Source organism: Mugil cephalus, chromosome 18 (genome assembly GCF_022458985.1).
Source record: "Mugil cephalus isolate CIBA_MC_2020 chromosome 18, CIBA_Mcephalus_1.1, whole genome shotgun sequence".
Lineage (NCBI taxonomy): Eukaryota > Metazoa > Chordata > Actinopteri > Mugiliformes > Mugilidae > Mugil > Mugil cephalus.
Genome location: NC_061787.1, coordinates 8114897 through 8138131, shown reverse-complemented (window position 1 = coordinate 8138131; position 23235 = coordinate 8114897). Strand labels below are relative to the sequence as shown.

At 43.5% G+C, this 23235-nt stretch overlaps 2 protein-coding genes across 4 annotated transcripts in view; one reads left to right on the top strand and one right to left on the bottom strand.

The window, feature by feature from the left end:
• Positions 1-2093: 2093 nt before the first annotated feature.
• On the top strand, positions 2094-4874 carry chst2b (carbohydrate (N-acetylglucosamine-6-O) sulfotransferase 2b). The gene has a single exon (XM_047568871.1). It carries the CDS (start codon positions 2673-2675, stop codon positions 4068-4070), a length of 1398 nt encoding a protein of 465 aa, XP_047424827.1. The 5' UTR covers positions 2094-2672; the 3' UTR covers positions 4071-4874.
• A 2188-nt stretch (positions 4875-7062) lies between these two features.
• LOC124996049 (sodium/hydrogen exchanger 9-like) overlaps positions 7063-23235 on the bottom strand; it is a 62201-nt gene continuing 46028 nt past the window's right edge. The window contains exons 13-16 of one of the 3 annotated variants that reach the window (XM_047568865.1): positions 16042-16087; positions 15100-15155; positions 7376-7481; positions 7063-7298 (exon numbers count right to left, since the gene is read on the bottom strand). In XM_047568865.1, coding sequence (XP_047424821.1) covers positions 7083-7298; positions 7376-7481; positions 15100-15155; positions 16042-16087 — 424 coding nt within the window. In that variant the 3' untranslated portion in view covers positions 7063-7082. Of the gene's footprint in view, positions 7299-7375; positions 7482-15099; positions 15156-16041; positions 16088-17353; positions 19087-23235 lie in introns of those variants that run through there. The other 2 variants (XR_007110791.1, XM_047568866.1) reach the window with 2 other exon arrangements.

Below are 23235 nucleotides of genomic sequence, written 5' to 3'. Positions count from 1 at the left end.
CTCACTCAGACGTGTGTTCACTCGGTTCATTTAGTACTGCGGGGCAATGAAGCAACGTAACCTAAATTAAAAATGGTAAGATGAGCACCAATGTGGCCTGATGGGGCAGAGGCAGTGACAGTGAGACGGCCTGCTCGCTGATCCAGCACTTCACAATTCAGACTGTGAGTTTGCTTAATTTGTAGTCTAAAACAACACGCACTGTAAAAATATTTGATAGGCAATCTACGCAGAGGCTTCTATATTCATTACGTACTTGTACCAAAAGGCAGAAAGATATTTACAATGCAATAAAACTAATTCATATCAACAATCTGTTTATCCGTTTATCATTTGTCTGTGGTAATAAGATGTCCTCTAAATTTACAACGCTATATAAAATACTCTTATGAGTGTAAGAACAAAGAAAAAAAATAAAAGCTACTGAAGTCTTATCTTGCATCCAGTAATTAACATTTGTAGTGTAAATTTGAAGATCATTGCAAACTAAAATGCTCCCATTCGAAGCAGTTTCTAAATAATTCTAGTTGCTCAGGTTAATAAAAAGACAGAAATAAAGGTGTCCTCATTTCAACATCCAGTTCATTATTATCATTTGTAGCTTTTTTAAAACTCAATTTACACGATATAGCCTGTAACTTAATCTTAATCTAAAGGAAAACCATTCTAATGTATATTTTATATACTTTTAAATTGACATGTTTACACTAATTATTCTTGAGATCTAACTATTAACAAATCCTTGAAAATAACACAGTTGCATATACTCTATATAATGGATAAAGGCTTTGGTACTGTAAATGAATGTCTGTTGTTGTGGGACTAATTTTGAGGAGAGGGCACCCTGAGGTTCCAGCAGGGGGCAGTGTGCACAAAGGTTTTTTGTTGTAAACATCCGCATTGGCTGGAGTAGTACAAAAAGAGCATTTATGGGATAGAATGACTAGCAGGCACACATACTTTACAGACCACTGTACGAGTACTATTCACCATATAGCCTAATAATCCAACATATATGATATGAAATTAGATATAAAACTAAAGCACTTGTAGATTGGGGAATCAATTCAACAGGGACAATAACAATCGTTAATATGGCTAACATAAGATTCCTAAAACTGAAATACAATGAGGTCTGGATAAAATCACTAAAATATATAATCACCAAATCCCAGTATGGATATTGCAGATTGGGATTTATCACTGTGGGGTCAAAGGGCCCAACCCCTTTCACACCAAGGCCAAAATCCCTCTTAGTGAAGATGATTTTCAATCTGCAGAGCATGTGTTTTCCTCTGTTCAAGCACATATGGCCTTCCGGCTTCCCAGACCTTGCCAGTATCCAGGGAACAGCTGTCAAACGTCACATTTCCGCTGATTCCACTTGAAAATGAGTGTCTGTCACTGATGCTGAACCCTTCCAATACATCCAATACACATGAATTAGTCGTTCTGTTTTCATTTTATTTTATTATGTTTGTTTTTTGAATATTGCGTGACACAATCGTTGCCAGAGACAGCAAAATGTTTTCTGCTGTGTGTGCAGGGTGTCCCTCTAATTAATAAAATGACTATTGCTTTTCGGTGGTATGGAGCCGTTTGTCTTATAGATCAGGGCTACCCTCTGGAGGCTGTAGTAGAGAAAACAAACACGTTTAATTTGAAATATTGATTCTTCTCTGCAGCCTTGCACTGAGAAAAGAACATACACAGCAAGAAAGTAAAGACTATATATGCGTGTGTGTGTGTGTGTGTGTGTGTGTGTGTGTGTGTTTAAACAGAAAGCAGCGTTAAAATAAATGAAGGCTTGTGATATTGTGTCTTTCAAGGACCCGGATCCTGCAAAGCTCCGTCTAGTTGGTTTGTGTCATGCAAAGAAGAACGGAGAACAGCAACAGTGATGCATACTGTGAGGCGCATGTCTCAGAAACATAACAACAGCATCATTCTCCACAGTCTACCATTGCCGAGATGTGTGTGGGAGCCTCTATTGAAGGCTTCTGAACAGACTGGCTGCGGGTCCAATGACGCGGCTCGCTGACGCGCGACGCGGCACAGAGCGCCAATCCCTCCCCTCGGAAGGCGGGCCTTCGCGCTTGCTTTCTGATTGAATCCAGCTCGCATTAGTTGGACGAGCGTATGAGCATAACAGGGGGGGAAAAACGCTTTGACGCCGAATCTGCGGGTACGGTCAATTTGCCGCTCCATCGTAGCGTACTCGGGATGATTCGACGTCCGGCCCGCCGCGCGAGGATCGTGACCGCTTTGTTCGTCTGTCTGATTTCTTACCGGGCTGCGCTCACAAGGATGCCTCAGATGATAACTGCGCAGGGATGCCTCCGTTGAACATGGACAAACAGGGCGTCTGTTACAAAGAAGGCTTCTTCCTTTCTTTTTTGAACAAGGGCCACACACAAAATCACTGCAACGCTCGCCATGGACAACTTTGACGTGCCACTCGTCCGCGGATCCCATGAAGAACATTGCGCAGTGCAGTGAAAAGGATATATCGTATTGTGGCTTTCGAACTGGTGGTGAATATATTACCTAATCATCTGCTATTCAACTGGGTATAAATTCCCAGTGCAGCCCGAGACACTACAGAGCGCGCTGGTGCATTGTCAATGTGAGGAGCTTTGTCCAGTGGTGACAGCCACTCTGCGAGGGTACAGATGAGAGGCAAACAATACCATCAACCACTGAAGTTGACAGCGCCTTGGGAGAAGGATGCTGGCTTTGGGAGGAAGCTTAAAACCTACAGGAATCATACCAAGATAATAGCACAGCCTGGGATCGTGATGAAAGTGCTCCGCAGGAAGAAGATTGTGTTATTTATGGCCTATTTCTTACTGCTGGTTCTCACTATGCTTAATTTGGCTAATTACAAATGGACTAAAGAGCCACAGCAGTGTAACCACCAGATGAGGAGCACCACTTATCAGAGCAGATCTGATATTCGCTTCCTGTACAGGCCCTCGCTGGCTAAAAAGAGACAGCTCATCTACGTCCTGACCACCTGGAGGTCGGGCTCTTCCTTTTTCGGGGAGCTTTTTAACCAAAATCCTGAAGTGTTCTTCTTGTATGAGCCCATGTGGCACATCTGGCAGAAACTGTACCCCGGAGATGCGGTGTCTTTACAAGGGGCAGCCAGGGACATGCTCAGCTCCTTGTACCGCTGCGATCTATCCGTTTTCCAACTTTACAACAGCCCCGGGGGCAAGAATTTTACCTCCCTTGGACTATTCGGGGCCACCCTCAATAAAGTGGTGTGCTCCTATCCTCTGTGCTCAGCCTACCGGAAGGAGGTGGTGGGAATGGTGGATGATAAGGTGTGTAAAAAGTGTCCCCCTCAGAGCCTTAGACTGTTGGAGGAGGAGTGCCTCAAATATAACACTATAGTCATTAAAGGGGTACGCATTTTGGACGTAAATGTGCTGGCTCCTCTCATGGAAGATCCATCCCTGGATTTGAAGGTGATTCACTTGGTTAGAGACCCGCGTGCAGTAGCCAACTCCAGGATCAAATCTAGGCACGGCCTGATAAGGGAGAACTTGCAGGTGGTCCGAAGCAGGGACCCCAAACTTCGCAGGATTCCTTTCGTAGATCCCGGTCACAAAGCCAACAAGAAGGACGGCTCAGACTACCACTCCATCGGAGCCATGGAGGTGATCTGCGATCGCACCTCCAAGACTTTGAGGACTGCCTTAAACCCGCCCAGCTGGCTGAAAGGGAAGTACATGGCCGTGCGGTACGAGGACCTGGTCGAAAACCCGGTGAAGACCCTGAGGAGCATCTACCGCTTCACCAACCTCACCACCAACCACGACATCGAGTCGTTCGCACTGAACATGACCAGCGGCTCCAGCTCCTCCTCTAAGCCATTCATAGTCTCCTCCAGGAATGCAACACAAGCTGCTAGTGCATGGAGAACAGTGCTCAGCATTCAACAGATCAAACAAGTGGAAGACTACTGCCACCATGCCATGTCTGTTCTAGGGTACGAAAGAGTGAGAACGGCCGGGGAGGCCAAGGACTTGGGCAAATCACTACTGACACACTCCAAACTGTGAAAACATCCTCACCACCAAAGACTTTTTAATTTAATGTTCATTCTGCATCGAGTGCCGTTTCCTCTTATTGTGGAATTAAAGCTTTACTTTTCACTCACTGTTCAAGGAGCTCCGCTGGCCACATTTGGAATGTATCATGTTTCCCTCAGTTGAGCTGCAGCTGTATGTCAAGGGACCACATATTTTATACTGGAACACTGGATGTGATTGACGATGTAAGGCCTAAGAACAATGACTTGAATAATGAAGCTGCAAAGTTGAAAAAAAAAAAAAAGAAGCAACCGTATCATTTATGTATCTTGCTATGATGACACTTCAAAGTGGATGTTTTTGAGATTATTTTTGAATGTTCAAAATCGAAAAAAAAAGTTGTTTTGTTTTCCAGTCTCCATACTGTCTGTGAAAGTGAAAATAGAAAATGAAAGGAAACAGAAGAACAACTGGTAAAAAAAAAAAAAGAAGAAGCTTGTCACTAATGTTTATTTGTAAGATACGGTCAGAGACAATCAGTAAATTGGTTTGTTGATGTGCCATAGCTAGAGGTGTCATCAGAGCAGCAGTAGTGCTATTTCTAGATTTAAAAAAAAAAGAAGAAAAAAAAAGGTTGAGGAGGTGTTTTGACTTGTCCTGATAGGATGATATCATGCACTGTGGACGTTAACGTAACTCCAGCTGCGGCTGGAAAGTCTCTCAGTGTCAGTGTGAGCAGTCTGTTCTACCATTTCAAATGTTTACAATTGCTTGCTCTTATAAAAACACTTGATCTGGGAATATTGCATTGAGTAAAGTTCAAAGTTAACGAGACAGTTCATGCATCTGTGTTGAACAATGCACACAACTACATTTTTTGAAATCCTGTTTAAAAACCGGAGCGGTGGTTCTCAGAAGTGTGGCGCGTGAGGCGACAATCACCTGAAAACTCAAATGATCGACAAATGTTATTATAATGTCATTCTGTGCTGTTTATTTTAATCACGCCCAGGTTTGCCAACCTGGTTCTTCTTTTGAGCTACGCTCTATAAGGTTAGCTTGGTGAACATTCACTTCCTGTTCATTCCCTCACAATTTGAGAACCACTGTGCTGGAATACATTCAATGCCAAGTAAGTTAAAGGTGCCCAGTGGAGCTTCTGTTTGCGCGCAGCATTACTCACCAGAATGACGCTGAATACGTTGAACAAGTTGAACCTTGATAACTTTTCCTCTAACTGCATTGGCACGATAACCTGTTGATCAGAGAAAGCACTTGGCAGGAATGCCTATCATCTGCATGCACATGCACGTCAGAAAGAAAGAGAAAGAAAACCCACAGCAATATGAGTAGTGACAGCTACTTAAAAACATAGCCCTTGAGCATAATATGTGTATAAAAACTCTGCAGGGCACCTGTTGGAGGTGCTTTAATAAGTAGTTGGTATAAATAATTACCTTCAGTTTAGTGACAGTACAACCATAAAGAAGTCGCAGGTACATGGCCCAAAAGGGGACAAACAATAATATTAAATGAGCTGTCCGGACACTAGGTTTATTCTTTATGACAACGTGGTGAACGTAATTTAGTCTGAGACTCAAAGTTGCCAAAAAACATGAAAACGTTCAGCTGTTTCAAGAATGTACAGTAACACGGAGAAGTTGTAAAACCTCGTTCTGACTCCTGCTGTGCAGATGCCGGGCACGTTTCAGTGAGTATCGCACAAAGGCAACTTTAAAAATAGGTTTCGCAGTTTATCTGAAGTGGCGTACGTGGTATTTTCTCGAGGCTGTAAAATATGAAAGTTTTGATTTGTTGAGCCTCGTACACAAACTCACTCACTGTGTCCAGATTGTTTGCTGCACCCGTGACGGCTCTAATTCAGTAACTGGCGAAACTGCACAATCCAAAATATACATGGAGTGTTTTTTTGTCTGTTTAGATAAACTGTCCCTTTTAGGAGAGGGCTGAAGGTTGATCCTCGCTTATCTGAGCACTCCTTGTTAAAAGCCTGTTGCTATCTTTCAGTCGCTTTCGCTCGGGAACAAAACTGCATTGAAACGGCAGTGGTCCAAACAAAGGGGAATAAACAAGAGCAGCATTCCATAAATGCACCCATGCATCCACAAAACAAAATGGAAAGCCTTCGCTTCAAGGACAACGGCTTTATTAATATTAGACATATCCTAACCTTCGCAGACGGTAGCTGTGCGGTAAACAACACCCCTGTTTCTCTCAAGGGAAGCGGGGCCCTGAGATTTATAATGATGCACTCAAAAGCAGAAACCTGCAATCCGTAATTAAAGAAGTCGGAGACAACCTCGCCATGTTAATAGTCTCTTTTCCAAATGCTGTTAATGTACTTAAGCGTTCTGAAAATTTTAAGCATGGCACAGAATGACAAGCAGGCGAGATGAGGGGCTAATCAATTCAGCGGAATACATTTGAATCAGTTAAAAGGACTGTGGCAGAAAACAGTGCAATAAAATGGTTTAATATGAGATCGGGGGAGAGTGAAGCAGAAGTCGGAACAAAAATAACCTTTTTCAGCTGATTATGAGAAATACTGTAGCGCTCAATCACAGTATTCGTCGGCGTGTCCATAAAGCTTAACGCGAAGTTGTTACGTAACCACCCAGCAGGAAGCTGTTCTGCTCTTAATTAATGTGTGACTTAACATGTTGCATTTCTACCAGCCCTGCTGCAATATTGGTTTTAAAGTACTGTGTTCTCAAAGGTCACACCCTGCTTCCTGTTGGTTTTCATTTGAGCTGTTGAATTCTCTGAAACGAGACCAAAACAAGCTAAAAAAAAAAAAAAAAAAAATCCTCAGCTGAGCTCCAATAAGACCCTTTGTAATTGTTCCTCTTCCTTGTGCTGGTTTGTTTTTACATGCTTGCTGGCACATGACACATGGAGGCGGAGGGGGTGCGACCTTTTACGAGAACATGCGTCTCTGACTCTCACTCCACTGCTCCTGGAGGTGGGGGTGGGTGGGGGGTGGGGGGGGGGGGGGGGGGGGGGGGGGGGGGGGGCTTCACATCAGGGTAGCGAGGACTGATAACATGCGGTTAGAGCTGGGTCCTTCAGGGCCTCCGCGACGGGAGCCGGAGCACTGCCGAGGCCCAGGTCTCCCTCCAGCAGGTCCTCCTGGTGATCAGATCCGAAGTCGCCTCCCATGGACGGAGGCCGGTTCTCGGTTTTCTCCAAATCCAAGATGGAATCATCCGGTTCGGCCTCACACAACTGCGTTTCGGCCTGAATGAGAAGAAGCAAACTTATGAGTTTCCTTCTATTCTCTGAAGGTTACGTATTCACACAGGTAAAGGTCTCACCTCCTGGGCTTGGGGGCAGCTGAAGACTCTGGCAAATGCGCCGCACCACTGCGGCAGTGAGTCGGTCAGCAGGGGGCCGCAACGCGTCAACACTGGATTTAGATATCTGTGATCTCGTCAAGGCGCGATGGCAACGGTGTGCGCGATGGCCGTACCCTGACCTGAATCTGGTTTCAGTCAGGTTGATTTACATTTTGTAGGTTAATAAGGCGCTCAAGCAAGACGCAGCAGTGTTATATTTTAAGAGAAATATCTTTCTATCAGTTTCCTGTGTATACTTTATTTATTTTGGGTGTGTTGTTGTCAGTTTTAACTGTTTGCAGGAAGCAGATAAAGTGACTCATTTTCAGTGTTTCACAGGAGATGTGACTGCAGGTTGGTTTGTGTATGAGTAAAAGAAAGAAATGGGACCTATATGCTAATGGCAATAGATGACATACATATCAGCCACTTCAGGACTGTTTAAAGCAGATTTGCATGAGGTTTTTCCGTAGAAAGAAAAAATATACAATCATCATGCATGCAGCTATATTAAGCGTTCTTATGAGGTCACTCATCTTAAGCGAGGCCGCATCTCGCAGAGAGTTGGATGTTACTCATTCAAGCTTTCAGGACATGTGCTATTTTTGTGCTCCGTTCGTAAGCCGTTAGCATATTTAATATACATGCGCTGGCTCTGGTGTGTCGAGTAGTTGTTTTAAGTAATAACATCACCCGCGCTACAAAGACAAACTTTCCAGGAGGGAATGCTTCACAAGAGCACAGGGTTAGATGGAGATAAAAATAATTTACTAGGAAGGGAAAAGGAAAAATCAAATAGGTCGCTATCTTGTTTTAGGCAATTGGGTCAGCCCAGCACTTGATTGAAACCAGAGGCAAGGTCAGAGATGGTTTATAAATGTGTAGATATAAAGTAGCACAGGGAAGCGTACGTCTAATCAGAGTCGGAGGAGGAAGGGAAAGCGTGCTACGGTTTAGGTGGGGCGCTACAAGAAGATGACGAAATTTCCACTCAAACAGCTCCTTTCTGGACAGATTTCAAACAGTAGCTTGGTAAGAACATCTTGCATCACTCGTCATTCTGTATCCTCCCTACGACCAACACGAATACGCACTCGCGCCGCTTTTATCTTCTAAAACAGCTTTTAAACATTTATAGCAGCCGCCGCGCAAGAGTTCATGTTTTACTTATGTGTTGGAAACAAGACAAAACCCACAATTAACCCATGACAAAAGCAACCTCGGCACCTCAGAGTCTGTAATGAATAACACGGGACTGAAAAGTGGCACACGCATTCCTCTGGCATAAAAAAAAACAAAAATTAGGATAAGAAGGGAATGATCCAATATGTAATTTGGCACCGCTATCGGTGACATGCACAAGGTTGAAATTTTGGGCACCATTCTGCAGGCTAACACGATTTATGTATAAAAGTCTCAAATGAAGACGAGGCAGAGAAAAGAGGGGGGTGGTGGTGGTAGTGGTGGTGGTGGGGGAGGGGTGTGGGAGTGAGTTGTCTTCTTGCTGGCACAGCGTCCTCCTGTTTCACGCAGGCATAATGCTAGACAGTGATGGTAATTAGAACTGTTTAGAGCTCCTCTCTGAAACACAATGGTGTCAGGTTATGTGTGTCTCTGTGATTGTGTGCGTACGTGTGTGTGTGTGTGTGCATGCGTGGGAAAAAGGTGCTGAGTAGCTGCGAGGGGGCAGAGGCCCAACTGCTGCTTCAGCCGCCGTCGAAGGCAAGCATCCTCCCTTCCCACACATCCCACTCTGCAGCTTATCCTGAGCTTTCATTGGAGCAGGACTGCAGTTCTGACAAATTCGTGCTTCACAAAAACCCTTCCATTTTACGCTAGTGTATTCACAGTATATAGGAAGAGACGTAACAAAAACATGGACAAAAAAAACTAAAACACAAAAACAATGAACTGAATGGAAGAAAGAGTGATGACGATATTTAAAAAGATATCTGTGCTGGCATGCGGAGAGCAGTAACATCATGCTACAGCCAACATCCTGTTAGCTTGGCCATAAAGACTGTGAATAGAGAAGTGGGTGGCACGTCTCTGACACAAGGCTTTCTAGTTCTTCGGTGGTTTCACAACATTGTAACCCCACCTTGAACAAAAAACAGCTGCTGACTCTGCTGACGGTGCTGGTATGTGCGGTCTTTTCGTTTGGTTAGAACCAGACTGTCTTACTCTCATTCTTTTGATTTGACGCCCCCGCCCCCACGCTTTAGTACAGTCAGCCACAACATTGAAACCAACATTAAAACATTATATTCCAATTAAGGTAATAATTCGTTTTTTTGTTTCACGTGCATGTAAACGCACTGACTGACAAGAGACGTAAATAACATGACCATGTTGTGACAATACAAGGTTCTGCTGGGAAACGTTTGGACCTGGCATTTGTGTGGATGTTACTTACAGGATAACCGTTGTATTTGATTACACAACGTTCAGAACGCTGCGCCGCGACACTGTTTCAGCCCGGACCATTTTCAATGTAGCGCCTCTTAACACGCAAGGTGCGACTGCGTCACTGCGAGACGTGATAGAGATGGAAAGGTCCAGAACGTGAGGTGATTTAACCCAAAAAATGTGTCGTCTTGGTTCTTTTAGAGTGACCAGGCGTCACCGATTTCTGAGGACAGTCCCCGTATTGGGTGACCTGTCCCCCGGCTAAAGCTGTCCCCGAAAATGTCCCCAATTTTAGCTTTTAATGATTATGGGGAAAAAAAGTTGCGCGCAGACTATAGTTATTACGGTAGTTAGTCGCGCTGCTTTTATCGTTAACAGACATAGCAGTTTAAATGTTTAAATATGAATAAATATGTCAAAATAAATGAAACCGTAATTGTCACTGTTTCTTCATTTCATCTTGATAACTTTTAATTTTATTTATTTATTTATTTATTTATTTTATCTCTGAGCTGAAATTGTCTTCGCATTTTACATCAGCAGGCAGTGCTAACGCGGGGCTATGCAAACCTGCCCACGTCCACTCTCTGATCAGTCACAACTACTAGGAAGGTGGTCATAATGTCATGCCTGATCATTGCATGGTTAGAACATGGTCCGCGGAAGTACTGTAGGGGCGCGCGGGTGGCAAAATATTTGGTTGATTAGATATTTTTTGTATATTTTTTGAATATATATACAACTAAAATTTCATTAAATACACATTTAAATGAATCCAACAGACTTTAGTTAAAGGGTAAGGGACAGCTTAATACTGAATGCAAAATGATAATAATAATAATGTGTATTTATAAATAGCACTTGGCCGAGTTTAATATAGAACACATATAGCAGGTAGGGGGTCCCTACTTCTCTCGATCAGTTTGCTGGTCCCTGACCTGAAAAACGTTGAAGACCCCTGGTCTAGAAGTGTACACATAATTAACACCCTGATACTTAACTCCCAAGTCAGGCCACATCTGATCTCTGAGACACTGCACCCCTGTGTTGCCAGATTCTAGACATAAACATGGGCTACCAGCCCGAACACCAAGCCACTCCAGAGAGAAAGATCAAACCAGGCTTTGATGTCCGTCAAAATTAGAGCTCACGAGTAAAACGTTTGTCCTAATGAGCCCTAAAGTCGGGCTGACAGGAAAACGGTTAAGGAAGCAGCGGCGTGCCTTTAGGACCAGACACCAAGGTGAAGCTCAATTACCTGGCGGCAGGCTCAGACCGAAGCTCCTCTCACCTGGTTCACTTCAAAGCACCTTCATAATAAGTTTTTTTTTTTTTTGCCTCCCTCCCATCAATAGGGCCGAGCCTTTCATCCTGTTCACAGCTTCTCTCAGCCCTGTTCTCTAACCCTGTCTCACCTTTACATGCAGATAATATAAATAAATAAATAAACACACACATGTTCTGTAAACTGTGCAAATGAACCCACTGTATGTTTTTGACTGTAGCCACACAATACTGTTTTGAGCCATGTAGTTACTATGGTTATGTGGATTTCAATGTAGTGTTGCAAGCGAAAATGACAAAAAGCAAATTTCACAAGATGGACAGAGTACATGTCTTAAATCCCTGGCTGAAGACGAGAAGTGTGCTTCAGACAGCGTACCGGATGGACTGGTTTTACTGACGGCTGGGAGATTTCCGCTCGAATGAATTTTCTCAGAAGCGATCAGACTAATAACACGAAAATGGTTGCGAAAAATAAGCACCAGGAACGCACATGAAATCAGTTCAGCTGTTTCTCAGCGTCTTCAGCCACATTCACCTTTTCTGCGTTTTGCGATGAGCAACTCCATCACTAATCCTTACCTAACGTAAACCATGGCTCGGTTCACCGAAAGATGAAAAACGGTCAGTAATTATTAACCCCTTTGTAATGATTTGCCAACATGAGCTTGGGTGGAATGTGCAGCACAATGTCTGTGGGAAACTTGGCAAGGATTTTCTCTCCAACACCATTCTGTGAAAAATGGTAGTGGGTGCAAAGTCATGTTGTGAGCAGGCTCATCAACAGCAGGGACTTGGAAACGCGCGAGGACAGAAAGGAACAACGAAGAGGCGCATTACTGAGGAATAATTGTTTCACATTGCTAGTGATTAGTGCGAATGAACATAGTGGCCATATTCTATTGGATCGCACTGCGCGTAGCATGTACAAGGTTCGTCAGATCGCGCATCTCGTCTCGCCAGGCCTCAAGTTATGCGCTTCGAGGTTGGTGCGCAGACGTCAGAACCAGTCCCCGTGCAGTCAGAAACTACCGCCACCTACTGGATGTGTTCCAGGTGACGCAGTGAAACAATCCGTGTTGGTTTCACCAGTTAATTTTTTAAACATGACGACATCCGATTACATCAGAACTTCAGCAAAGGCGACAAGATAGTTGAGCAAGCTTGTCTGCTTTGTAACTTTAGTTTAGGGCGGGGTGGTATGACCAAAAATGTGGTTTTCAGAATTCGGACAGCATCACAGTATATTACGGTATATATATTTTTTTTTAAACACATAATCAAGTGTTTACAACATTCTCTACTAGTTGAGAGAAGAATTAATGCAGTCGATTGACTGAGGATGGACTATTTTACTGTGATGATGAGTAAATGTCGTAGAATAATCCCACACTAGTAGTAAAACAGGTTTGCTTGGTCCCATGTTAGCGCTGTCTACTGATGTGGAACTCTGGGAACCTTTACAACTCAGAGACAAATGCCAAAAAAAAAAAAAAAAATTGTTATCAGGGTGAAATTACGGTTACAACTTAATTTATTTTGACATATTTATTCATATTTAAACATATTTAAACTGCTACGTCACGTCAATAGCAGCACGGCCAGCTACCGTAATAACTGTAGTCTGTGTGCAACAATTTTTTTTTCTCATTTATAAAAAGCAAACACTGGGGACATTTTCAGGGACATCAATACCCAGGAGACAGGTCATTCAAAACGGGGACTGTCCCAAGAAAAAAACAAACAACTAACACGGCTCCTTTTTTTTTGGCACAAGTTGTCTCGCGTTCTGGACCTTTCCATCTTCACCCCGCCTCACAGTGTTTAGAGCGCTACATTGAAAATGGTCCGGTCTGAAACAGTGTCTCACGGCGCAGCAGTATATTAAACATTCATATCATAATGGAAAAAAATAAATATCGGTATTCAGTATGAACCAGTATATTGCCCAGCCCTACTTTAGTTGCTGGAAAACAAAGCGGAAGAACAACTGGCTACATGCCATTTACAGCGGATGACTGAGATTAGAGGGTGCAGACTGTCTCTACACCCTTGTGGTTACAGTAGATGATGACAACAAGGGCTTGAGCAACAGGAAAGCCGCTAGACCATTTTGTGCCTTGCCCTTTCCCAAACAAGTTTCCAAAGTTGACAAGCATGATTACAGACAGAACCATACAAGGCTATTGTTCTTGTGATTTTCCAAGAATACCAAATGAAAAAAAGAAAGAAAAAAAAAACAGACTGAAACAGAAGTGGCTGATCACTTCCAGAGATCTTTAAGGGCTTAATTCATGACAACTTCAACTCTCTATGTTTGATTTATTGTTAATTCCTATCTTTCTCTCTGTTTTACTTCTTGCCCTTGTGTTTTTGTTTTTTAGCCTGTGTGATTGTTTGCTCCTCCCTTATTACCTTCACCTGTGTCTTGTTTCCCATTTAGTCCTTTGTGTATATATAGTATAATCCTGCTGCTCTCTTTGACAGTTCTTCATAAATCATCCTTGTATTTACCATGCAATCTAGTCATCATAAGTTTTATTCCGTCTCTCTTGCAGGTTTTCCCTGGATGTCTTCACTCGAACTCCTTGTTGTTATCTTTGCGCGTATCACTTCTTGATGGATTATGTTTTTGCTTGACTTTGTTTGGACTGCCCTGCCTCAGCTCCGCAGCGCCTTTTGTTAGCCGTGATTTGTTTTTCTTTTAAATTTACTTATTTCATCTTGCCTGGCAACTCACTCTTGTACCCAGTCAGCAGTAAGGCTTTCCAAACCATTTTTTTTTTTTTTTTTGTTGGCTAACTCTCGTCCAAACCCCGCGAACACACAAATGCATTACGCGAATTCTCTAAATGAGCGTTGGCCATCATTGTTTTGCAGAAGAGAGAGCCCCAATAAAGTAAAATGATGTGCTCCTTACCAAGCACCGGGCCAAGTCATGAGGCCATTAAGTGGTAAAATTAGATCAACTTTAAGTTAATGCAGCCCTCGTGAAATTCCGCTGCAGAGGCCTCGACTGTTTTCTTCCTGCCAACTGATTTAACTCCGAGCTCTACTTACAGTAAACTCTGTAGTCAATACAGGCCGCCATTATTTGGGGAGTGTTTCCCCAAATAATGGCAATGGCACCGCCATGTTCCCTCTTGGGTTGGAGGAAAAGGTCGACACTATATGAGCTAACCTGGCTTTGTCCGCAAACACGGCTGTATTTTGTACACATTGGTTTTTATGCACCCAAATCAAGACAGAACTGGACTGTGGGATGCTTGTAAACAGACCTCCTAAGATAAGCTTCAATAAGATAACAAGGTTGAACTTATCTTATCTTTGAGGTGATGCAACTGAGGCAACGACCAATTACAGAGAATAACATCACATGTATTATTCTGACGTATGATGCAAACACAGATTTGTCCCGAACGCAAACAAATTCACGTGCTGATAGCAGGTTTGGAGCAAAGGGTTCACCCAGATCATGGACGAGTCTGATTACTACAAGCTTAAAAAGTGAATCAAATCTGGAAGTGTCTAATTGGAAAGAAGTGAGCTTACCAGACCTTTGTAGCCCACTCCTCAAATATGCTTGATTAGCTGCATCACACCACAAACTCAAAATTGTAGTTGACATCGTGAAGGAGTGTGCTGCATCATTTTTTTGATTTTGATTAAACTGTCTGGCAATTACATGAGTGCAGTGATAAACTGACTGAGTGTTGCGTGTTCTTCTAATCAGTATGCATGCACACCCAAACTGAAAAACACATGAGAACATGTGTGTTTGTTGTTCTGTCACGATTACGCAAACAATGAGCAATCAAATGTGTACACTGTCCACAAGCAGTTGTCTGTAGCACATCACCCACATACAGTGGTTACGAACTTCCTGTTTGTTCAACCATCCTTTTGCAAGTTTCTCTTGTACTCACTGCAAAAAAAATACCACTCCGCAGGCCAGTGCATCATTGCAAGCAGATGTGAAACCTTCATAGGAGGAAGCAGTGAAAGGATACTTGTATTCCAGACGGTGCCACAGGCCCTGTGTTGTTTCTGGCCTCCCCGTTGCAACCTGCAGACCATGAGAGAATCAATGTTAATCAGTGACACACAAAAACCCATCTGAGGCGGCTGTATACGCTGCCTGATGGAAATGCTGAAAACCTGCACCCCTCAATGGTCAGCGGGGCCATATCCAATGACCTAAGCTTGTGCAAGTGGGACCTCAGGCCTTGTGCATGTACAGAAAAATCCCTTTCTCGAAAGCCGCAGAATCTCTAGAGACGTCTTCGCGCTACAGTACGAGCTCGCCCCCAGGCATCCCTGCGTGGACTCCGGGCAAGAGTACATTTATTCATTTCCATAAGAAAGAACCCTGGATCTCAGCCTCATTCCTCCACCAGCATCCTCCTCCTGGCTCACCGGTCTCACATCCTAGATAGGAGTCGGGTCAAAAAGCAAGAAGAAAGAGTGCAGACGGAGGGCTGCTGGGAAGTAGTGATGACAGGGCGGGTAGGTGTGTGTGTGGATGTGCCTGCACGACAAAACGTCACACACACCTGTGGGTCTCAAGGATATGGGCCGGCAAGGATATGGTATAGACTGTCAATTAGCAGGAAGAAAAAGTGTGCTTCCTCGTTGGTGAACTCTTTGATGACACTTGGTGTTAAAATACATGAATGAGACTAAATTAAAGGGTACACACCACCCAGCCATAATATAAAGATATGTTTTGTTTATTTTAAGCCTCTTGTGACCTGTTTTCTGTGGCAGTTCTGAGAGCCCCCAAACCAAATCAGATGAAAAAAGATGATTAGCACTACAGGGGCTAATGTTGTTTGAGCATCTTATTTTTACAGAGATTGAATGAATATTATACTTTGAATGCATTACTACTAGGTGAAACTGATGGAGCACTTCTATATGAATTTGGATTTGTGACAATAGGGTGCGTTTACCTCTACAGAAAGGTCCTGTGGATCTTCATCTTCTTCCACCCTGACCCTAGTGAACGAAAAAAGAAAAAAAAAATGGACACCAATACACAAAATAGTAACACAGTAAAGAGATAGAGGCAAACACAAACAGGGGTATAGTCTCCACTAGACGTGATGCTGCATCTGTTTCAACAGCGCAGTGAAACCTTCGAAGAGGAAGGTGAAATCCGGCGCGTAACACGCCTTGCCCCGAACGCGACCTTTCCAGCGCTTTCATCAAAATCAGCATCGTCTTCCGCGTCGCACCGAGAAAATGTCAGCCGGGAGCTGTTTTGATAAATGACAACCCCGGCGACGCAATTATGCGCGATATTCTGAGTGGCTGCTGTTGTCAGCCGGGTCGAGGTGCGGATCCCGCTTTGCTGCGACAGGCCTGGGAGGAGAGGCCGCCTGCTCCCTCTGAATTGAAATATCCCGACTGGATGACGGACTGGTGACGGCCCGGCGAGCCACTTCATCTGGAGACCAGGGCGCTATCTCGGTGCGGGCGCGCATCCACTGGATCAGCATATAACCCCCTAAATCTGTAGTATTTTCCCAAATCACATTATAATAATTTCTAATATAATTCCATGCCACCCAAGATCAATAGCAGACTTGCAATTAGAAGGCTGCCATGAGTAGACTGGGTATTAAATGTCCCGCAGAGGATAAAGTGAGGCTGATTGCTGTTCCTACAGGTCAGCAGTTAACACTAATAGGCTGCTTAAGACATTCTGAGATAGTCCACTGTGTGTGTGTCTTTTAGGTGGGCTGACTCAAAAGCCTTTTTACTGAGGGCCCTCAGCAATAACACAACAGAGTGGAGATTCTCATCAGGGCATTAGAGTGCTGCGACTACTTAAGGTTGTGTGGATTTTTGCCTTGGCTGCCTTCCCTCCACAATCCATCTCTCTGTCATTGTTTGACTTCGGTTTCTCCCTCTCAGATCATTGCTGCTCCTGTTGTTGCGTCTCAAATTTCACTTCGGCCTTTGTTTTCGCGGAGGCCATTATGTACTGTGCCTTCACTGTTCTACTGATCTTGTGGTGTGAATAAAAAAACCAAAACATGCACGGTGTACTAATTTGATTTTAATCCTGTTAGTGGCCTTTCTCAGCAAATCATCCATCACACAGTATTTTCTTATTGAACAAGGATCTGGCTTTACATTATTACCATGTTATTATGATTATTATTATTCCTGGTATTGTGTAGTTTTGCCTTGTGCCTCCAAATCAGGTGTAACTCATCAGAGAATGGACATGGGCTTTCTGTCCTGTGGTGTCTGGAAACAGAATGTTGTTAATGGGGAGAGTAGCAAATTAGGCCACACCCCCATTTGTGTAAAAACAAAACAGTGGCGGGAAATACAAATCCCTCTGTGATCAGTGTTTACTTTGTGTTGCTAGCATTTGTTGGCCGGAAAGCAAGTGAAATGGCGTAAACGATCGTCAGGTGGACACATATATAATGTCGTTGCCTAGCGACAATCGTCGACGTTACATAGAAAAAAATTGAAAAAAATGAGGGCTGTATGTCCATATAGTAAACGGGTGAACGACCCCACTCAGTGGCCGGAGGCGTCACACCCAGACATTTACTCGTACATCGGTGAATCGCTTAGGCAACGTTACCTTTCATCAAAAAATAAAAAGAAAGGCTTCACAGTAACGCAACTCTATGCTCTGTCGTTGTCATTTCAGTTCAACATTCTCTTCTCTTGTTTTTAACATGAATTTTGAATTTTTAACATTATAACTAACAACTGTGACAACTGACATTAGCTAACGTTCGCATCATCATGGTTAAGTGTTTGCCGCACGCACATCAACTATCATGGTCCCACGTCTTTGTCCATTTGTTTTATGGCCTGAAGCCATACATTTATTTGGTTTTTATCCCTCTCTCTTAAGGCAGGGGAGCAGAGAAAAAATCTCAGAGTTTTATCTTTGAAGTTGTTCGAAGAACAACACACAACGCAGCAACGTCTCCTTCGTGTTCACCCACAAAGGGGGCGTGGCCTTACCCGTGACGTAAGGTTACTCTCTTCCATGTGTTGAGGGGAGGGGCCTCTGTGGATCAGGCTTATATACACCAGTCATGGCGACTGCTTTTCATCGTTTGTTAACTTGTTGCTCCATTTATCTGGTATTTGTGGGTTCTATAGATTCTGTGTTTTCGTTTTAAACCTTGTATTTTATTTCTGTACTCGAGGCAAGACCGTCTTTCGTGTCGTTAGTTTTTCAACCAGTTATCAAACAGTTTAATGCATTAGTCTAAAAAGCCTATCAGACCTCATCCTGCTGGGAGATGACTGCTGCCATCCAGAAGTGTCACTGCTATGGAGTGGGGGTGTCTGGTCTGGTTTAGGTGGGTGCTACATGTCTAAATAGGCCCAAAAGTTTCCCAGCGGAACATTGTATTGTCACAAGATGGTCAACGGTATTTACTTCTCTTGTCAGTGTTCATGATGCTGTGGCCTGTTTCACTATTAATTCCATTCCACACAGCATTTGTCTCGTCCTGTTGTTTTTTCTTGCGTCTCCTCACAACATCCACATCACTTTTTAGCTATTGCCCAAAAATGTCTCCTGCTACCCCTTTTTAAAACTGACACAAAACAGTTCATTTATCTCCCTTTTTGTTTTTCAATCTCTTCTCAGCATCCATTTCGCTCTCTCAGATCACTCTTCCTGCCTTCATCACCTCCCACCTCCTCTTAATTCTGTTTCTTCTCACCCACCAGCTCCTCTCTTCATTTTCTGCCCACCACATGGGGATATATTTGTCTCGTCGGTAGAGCTGCGCGGCACTCCCACCGGAGGAGTCTTAAAGAACTGCTTGAGGTCTGTCCTTACAATACGAGTTTTCCTCTCTAGGTTTCCAGGCACCGGAGCAAGTTGTTTCGGCGTGGCGCGGAGGCCTCTTTGGACGCGGGCAGGCTGCGACAGGCACAAACGGCACTTCACGTGACGCATTTGGCTTGCGGGACGCATTCCATGTGGAGAGGCTCTATGAGCTGATCTGATATGAAGAGGAAAAGAGAAGATAAGATGTGTGTGTGGGGGGGGGGGGCGAGGCCAAGAAAGGGAATACAAGTCGAGAAGGGGGAAAAATTGACGAGACATATGGTGACATGACAGCGACAGAATGAGTCAGTTCCGTTGTTGTTGGTAAATGCGAGACAGATAGCGAGTGAAAGATAGGCTAAGGCAGAGGACACGACGTGTCAGAGAGAAACACATAAAAGAGAACAGATAGAAGAGAGCGGCGGTCTCTCTCTCTCTCTCAATGCAAGTGAAGAACGATGGGATAACAAAGCAGGGGGGGCGTTAAGGAGCCTTGGTAGGAATATTTTGCTGTCAGCCGGTCCTCCATCACGGCTTTCTTTCTTAGCGTACCTTCAGAACTTTAACATCTGGCAAAGACAAGTCAACTAATCTAGCTAAGACGCGCTAGGACAGACTGCCACAGGCGGCAGGAAGGAAACCGAGACGGAAAAGTGCATAAACTTTTCATAAAATATCAACCACAGGAAGTAGTTGTAGACGCAACTGCTGAGTCACAGTAATGAGCCTCTATGGGAGTATGTGATCCTCTCATGGCCTTGTTGGCTCCTTAAATGAGTTCTCTATTCAGCAGGGAAATCACATCACACGCGATTACAAAAAAAAAAAAAAAAAGACACAGTGGAGTAACACAATCTATTGCCGCCCTCTTGCAAGGTTATGAGATTGAGCTGTGTCTCAAATCCTGCCAGCGATCAGCAAAACCAAAGCCTCCGCTCCCCTCTCTCTTTTTTTACCGTGCCGATGCAGAATGGAAGGTGCTGGTTGTGCTGAGCTCCACTGTGACTAAATATTTCTGGACATGCTCCAGGGTGACAAGGCACTCTGCAAAGGGCCTTCACTGACCACTCAACCAGTTCTTTTGGGAAACAGCGCTATTAATAAACAGGTCCGTCTGTGGCGGGGTTTTTTTTTTTATGCTTTATGCTTTTCTCAGAAAAGAGAAAGAGGGAAATCATTTTTATATGCGAACGCATCTGTGCAAATACAGGTGCGCCCGTGCCTCTGTGTGTGCGTCGTTGACGGTCTGGCTGACGGTATCGGAGGGTGGATAAAGCTGAGCTGGCTGGGCCGCAGGCACACTGAGCACGGAGCATGAAGAGAAGGAAGACTACTTTGCACATACGGCTTGTTTATGACATAGCGTCATGCCTAGGGCCGAGTCTACAAGTATTACTTAAATGAGTTTGGGAAAAAACAAAACATTTCCTTTTGTTTTTTTTAAATGTAAAGATATGATATAGTTCTACTGAACGTGATTAGCATCAACAAACATTTCTTTTTCAAGTCAAAAACTCAACATGTGCTCCACAAAAATGTCCTATTTCCTCTTCCTAGAGAAGATAAGATGGAAACAGAAATATGTGTGTGTGTGTGTGTGTGTGTGTGTGTGTGTGTGTGTGTGTGTGGGTGGGTGGGTGGGGGTGGTTGAAAGGAGACATAACGATGGAGGGAGTCGGAGTCTCACAGGGATTGTGTTCGCACTATCTTGTGAGTTTGGACAAGAAGAGAGTTACACGTTTCCTGTTTCCAAATCCCATGTGGTTGTTCTTGTCACTGGGGAAACATGGATGTCACATCATCCACGTCACTTCGTGTCTATGGTTGTTTTTGGCCGCTCTCATGTCGAAGAGCGGCGGGTCAACCTGGATGGTTTGTGTACTGGATAGTAATATAAACTATTTTCTCTTAGTATATATATAGAAACAAGGTGATTATTACGTCGTCTGGAAAAGACGAACATCTGTGGGAACGTCTAAGAACGGGCTTAAGCTCAGGAAACGGTGTTAAAATAAAAAAATTAAAAACAGGAAAACTACTCAGACATCAATACCTGCAGTGACTCAGGCTACTGCCTGAATAATTTCCAGTGATAAGAGAAAACAGTCTTGGAAGGACTAAATGAAAAGGACTGCGCTTTAAAGTAAACAAACCCAAACACCTGAAAAGAATTCGAAACAGTTTGCATCAATGCCGTTAATGAGTTTGGTTCTGGTTTACGCCACAACAGGCCGACTCCTCCTCCGCTTTGAGAGCATCGTGAAACATTTATAACATGACTACGTGAAGTGAAAGAGCCGTCGATATTTTCGTCACTGCAGATGCCAATCCAAAGAGAGCAGAGGATGCAGCGGTGAGCATTTCACCCAAGACAAAATGTTGAAGTTGCACAGCAGATGTCATGAGAAAGTGCTGCAGACAGTCTGTCAGCATCAGTTGTGCAGTGTTAAACTTCACAACTACACAGGGGGGGCATTTCCTTCCTTTTACTGCAGTGTCTGCCCAAAAATCCTGAAACAAGTCTTCATACAGTATGACTGAGCCTCTCGTCGTGATATTTAGGTCAGGAAACCTGGAACGAGGATCCTACTGTCTCTGCAGCTTTAACCGAAGCTTCACATCACTTTAGTAAAAATACAGTTGGTAGAGTAGTAGATATTTGTGAATGTTATCAGCAGGATGTATGCAGAGCATATCAGTAATTAGCTACACTTTTATGGGTGTCTGTCTTAGCGGACTGTGCAAAGCATTTAAATAAAAAACACGGTTCATTGCCTCAGATATGGTCCTTCGGTACCGTTCTCATTCTGTCGAGCAAACAAAACTTTTTTTAAATTTACTGCCACACCGCACGCTGATCAACAATCACCCACTCAACAGATGTCCAAATATTATGTTAGCGTCTGAAATGAGCTATGGGACGACCAGAAATAACTCTGCATGTGCAATAGCAGCTCAGATGTTGCAGCTTGTCATGACTTGGAGCAAACTACTCGCGGGCCTTTATCCCATTTGCATTGATACGGTCATGAAATGGAAAGTACCTGTCGGCTGTTCATTGTTTTCAAGCAGAGAAATAAGATCGGAAGCTTAATACAACCCAGATGCTTGTACACTAAACACAATAAAGCCACAGCCTGTGTAATAATATCCACCTACTAGCACCTCTAAAGCTCACAATGCATTAAAAAAAAAAAAAAAAAAACGACTGACTCGATGACTCAAAAAAGCACAACCAAGACCACCTTTGTTGCTGTTATGTCATCTTATGTAACTGCTTTGCATGCTGTTGAATTCACCACCTGTTGCTTTTGTCTCCCCCTTCAGGCACACAACATGCGCGGCTGATAACAATCCTCGCCCTGAATTAGTTTCTTTTATATCTGGAGCATCAGAAAACATTTCTTAGCTTCCATTTCTATTTTATTTTCTTCTTCCTGACCACCAGTCGACTCATAGAACCCAGGTTACATTGGTAACTGCACTCTTTGCCATAATCTCTGGCAAACAATTGTTTGCTGCCTGACATAAAACACTTTGTGACCACTGTTCCATGGAAGTCTATCCATGTGTAAAGGTCCAGCCCTATGAGGAACTATATTTAAAGTGTTTTGGATGTAACAGAAACTGTAGGCATCATATGAATTGAGTTTCTTGTGATAATAAGGAAACAGACTGTATCTACCTTTCCTGGATGATGTAAATAAATGATATATAGCTACTTTTCTTAATTTAAAGCTTTATACCATGCACTACACTGCGACCCTGTCTAAGCGGATCTATTTCATGTACATCTTCTCTCCGCTGCTGAATATGAAGACATCCCTGCACCGTGGAAGCTGACAACCATCAATGTCTCAAACAGTGCCACTTTAGGCAGGAAGAGGGATCTTTTCGTTTGTTCGTTTGCCTCAGCCCGTTGAATCGCTGTGGATAGCTAAGAACTGCTGGGAGCAGAGGAGGGAGACGGAGCCAAAGATATTATTATCACACGGAATACATTTCCCCTCTCGCTGTTCACCTGGATGTCTCAGCATGACACAAGGAACCAGACTAAATTTAGTCAAGTGGAGTTGGTGGGACATGGTGCATGGAAAATATGGATAAAACTGGATAAAACATCCAAGTATCACATTTAAAAGAAGATTATATTTTCATTATTTGCAGTGTTTGGGAAATGGGAAATAAATGTGGTTGAAATTGAGACAGATTGTTTGATAACATTTTTAAAAATATGATTTTATTTTTCTGATTACTCATGAGAATGGGACTACATTCCAAGCTTGTCCCAGTAAATCTTTCAGCTTCGTCTTATCAAGATTTA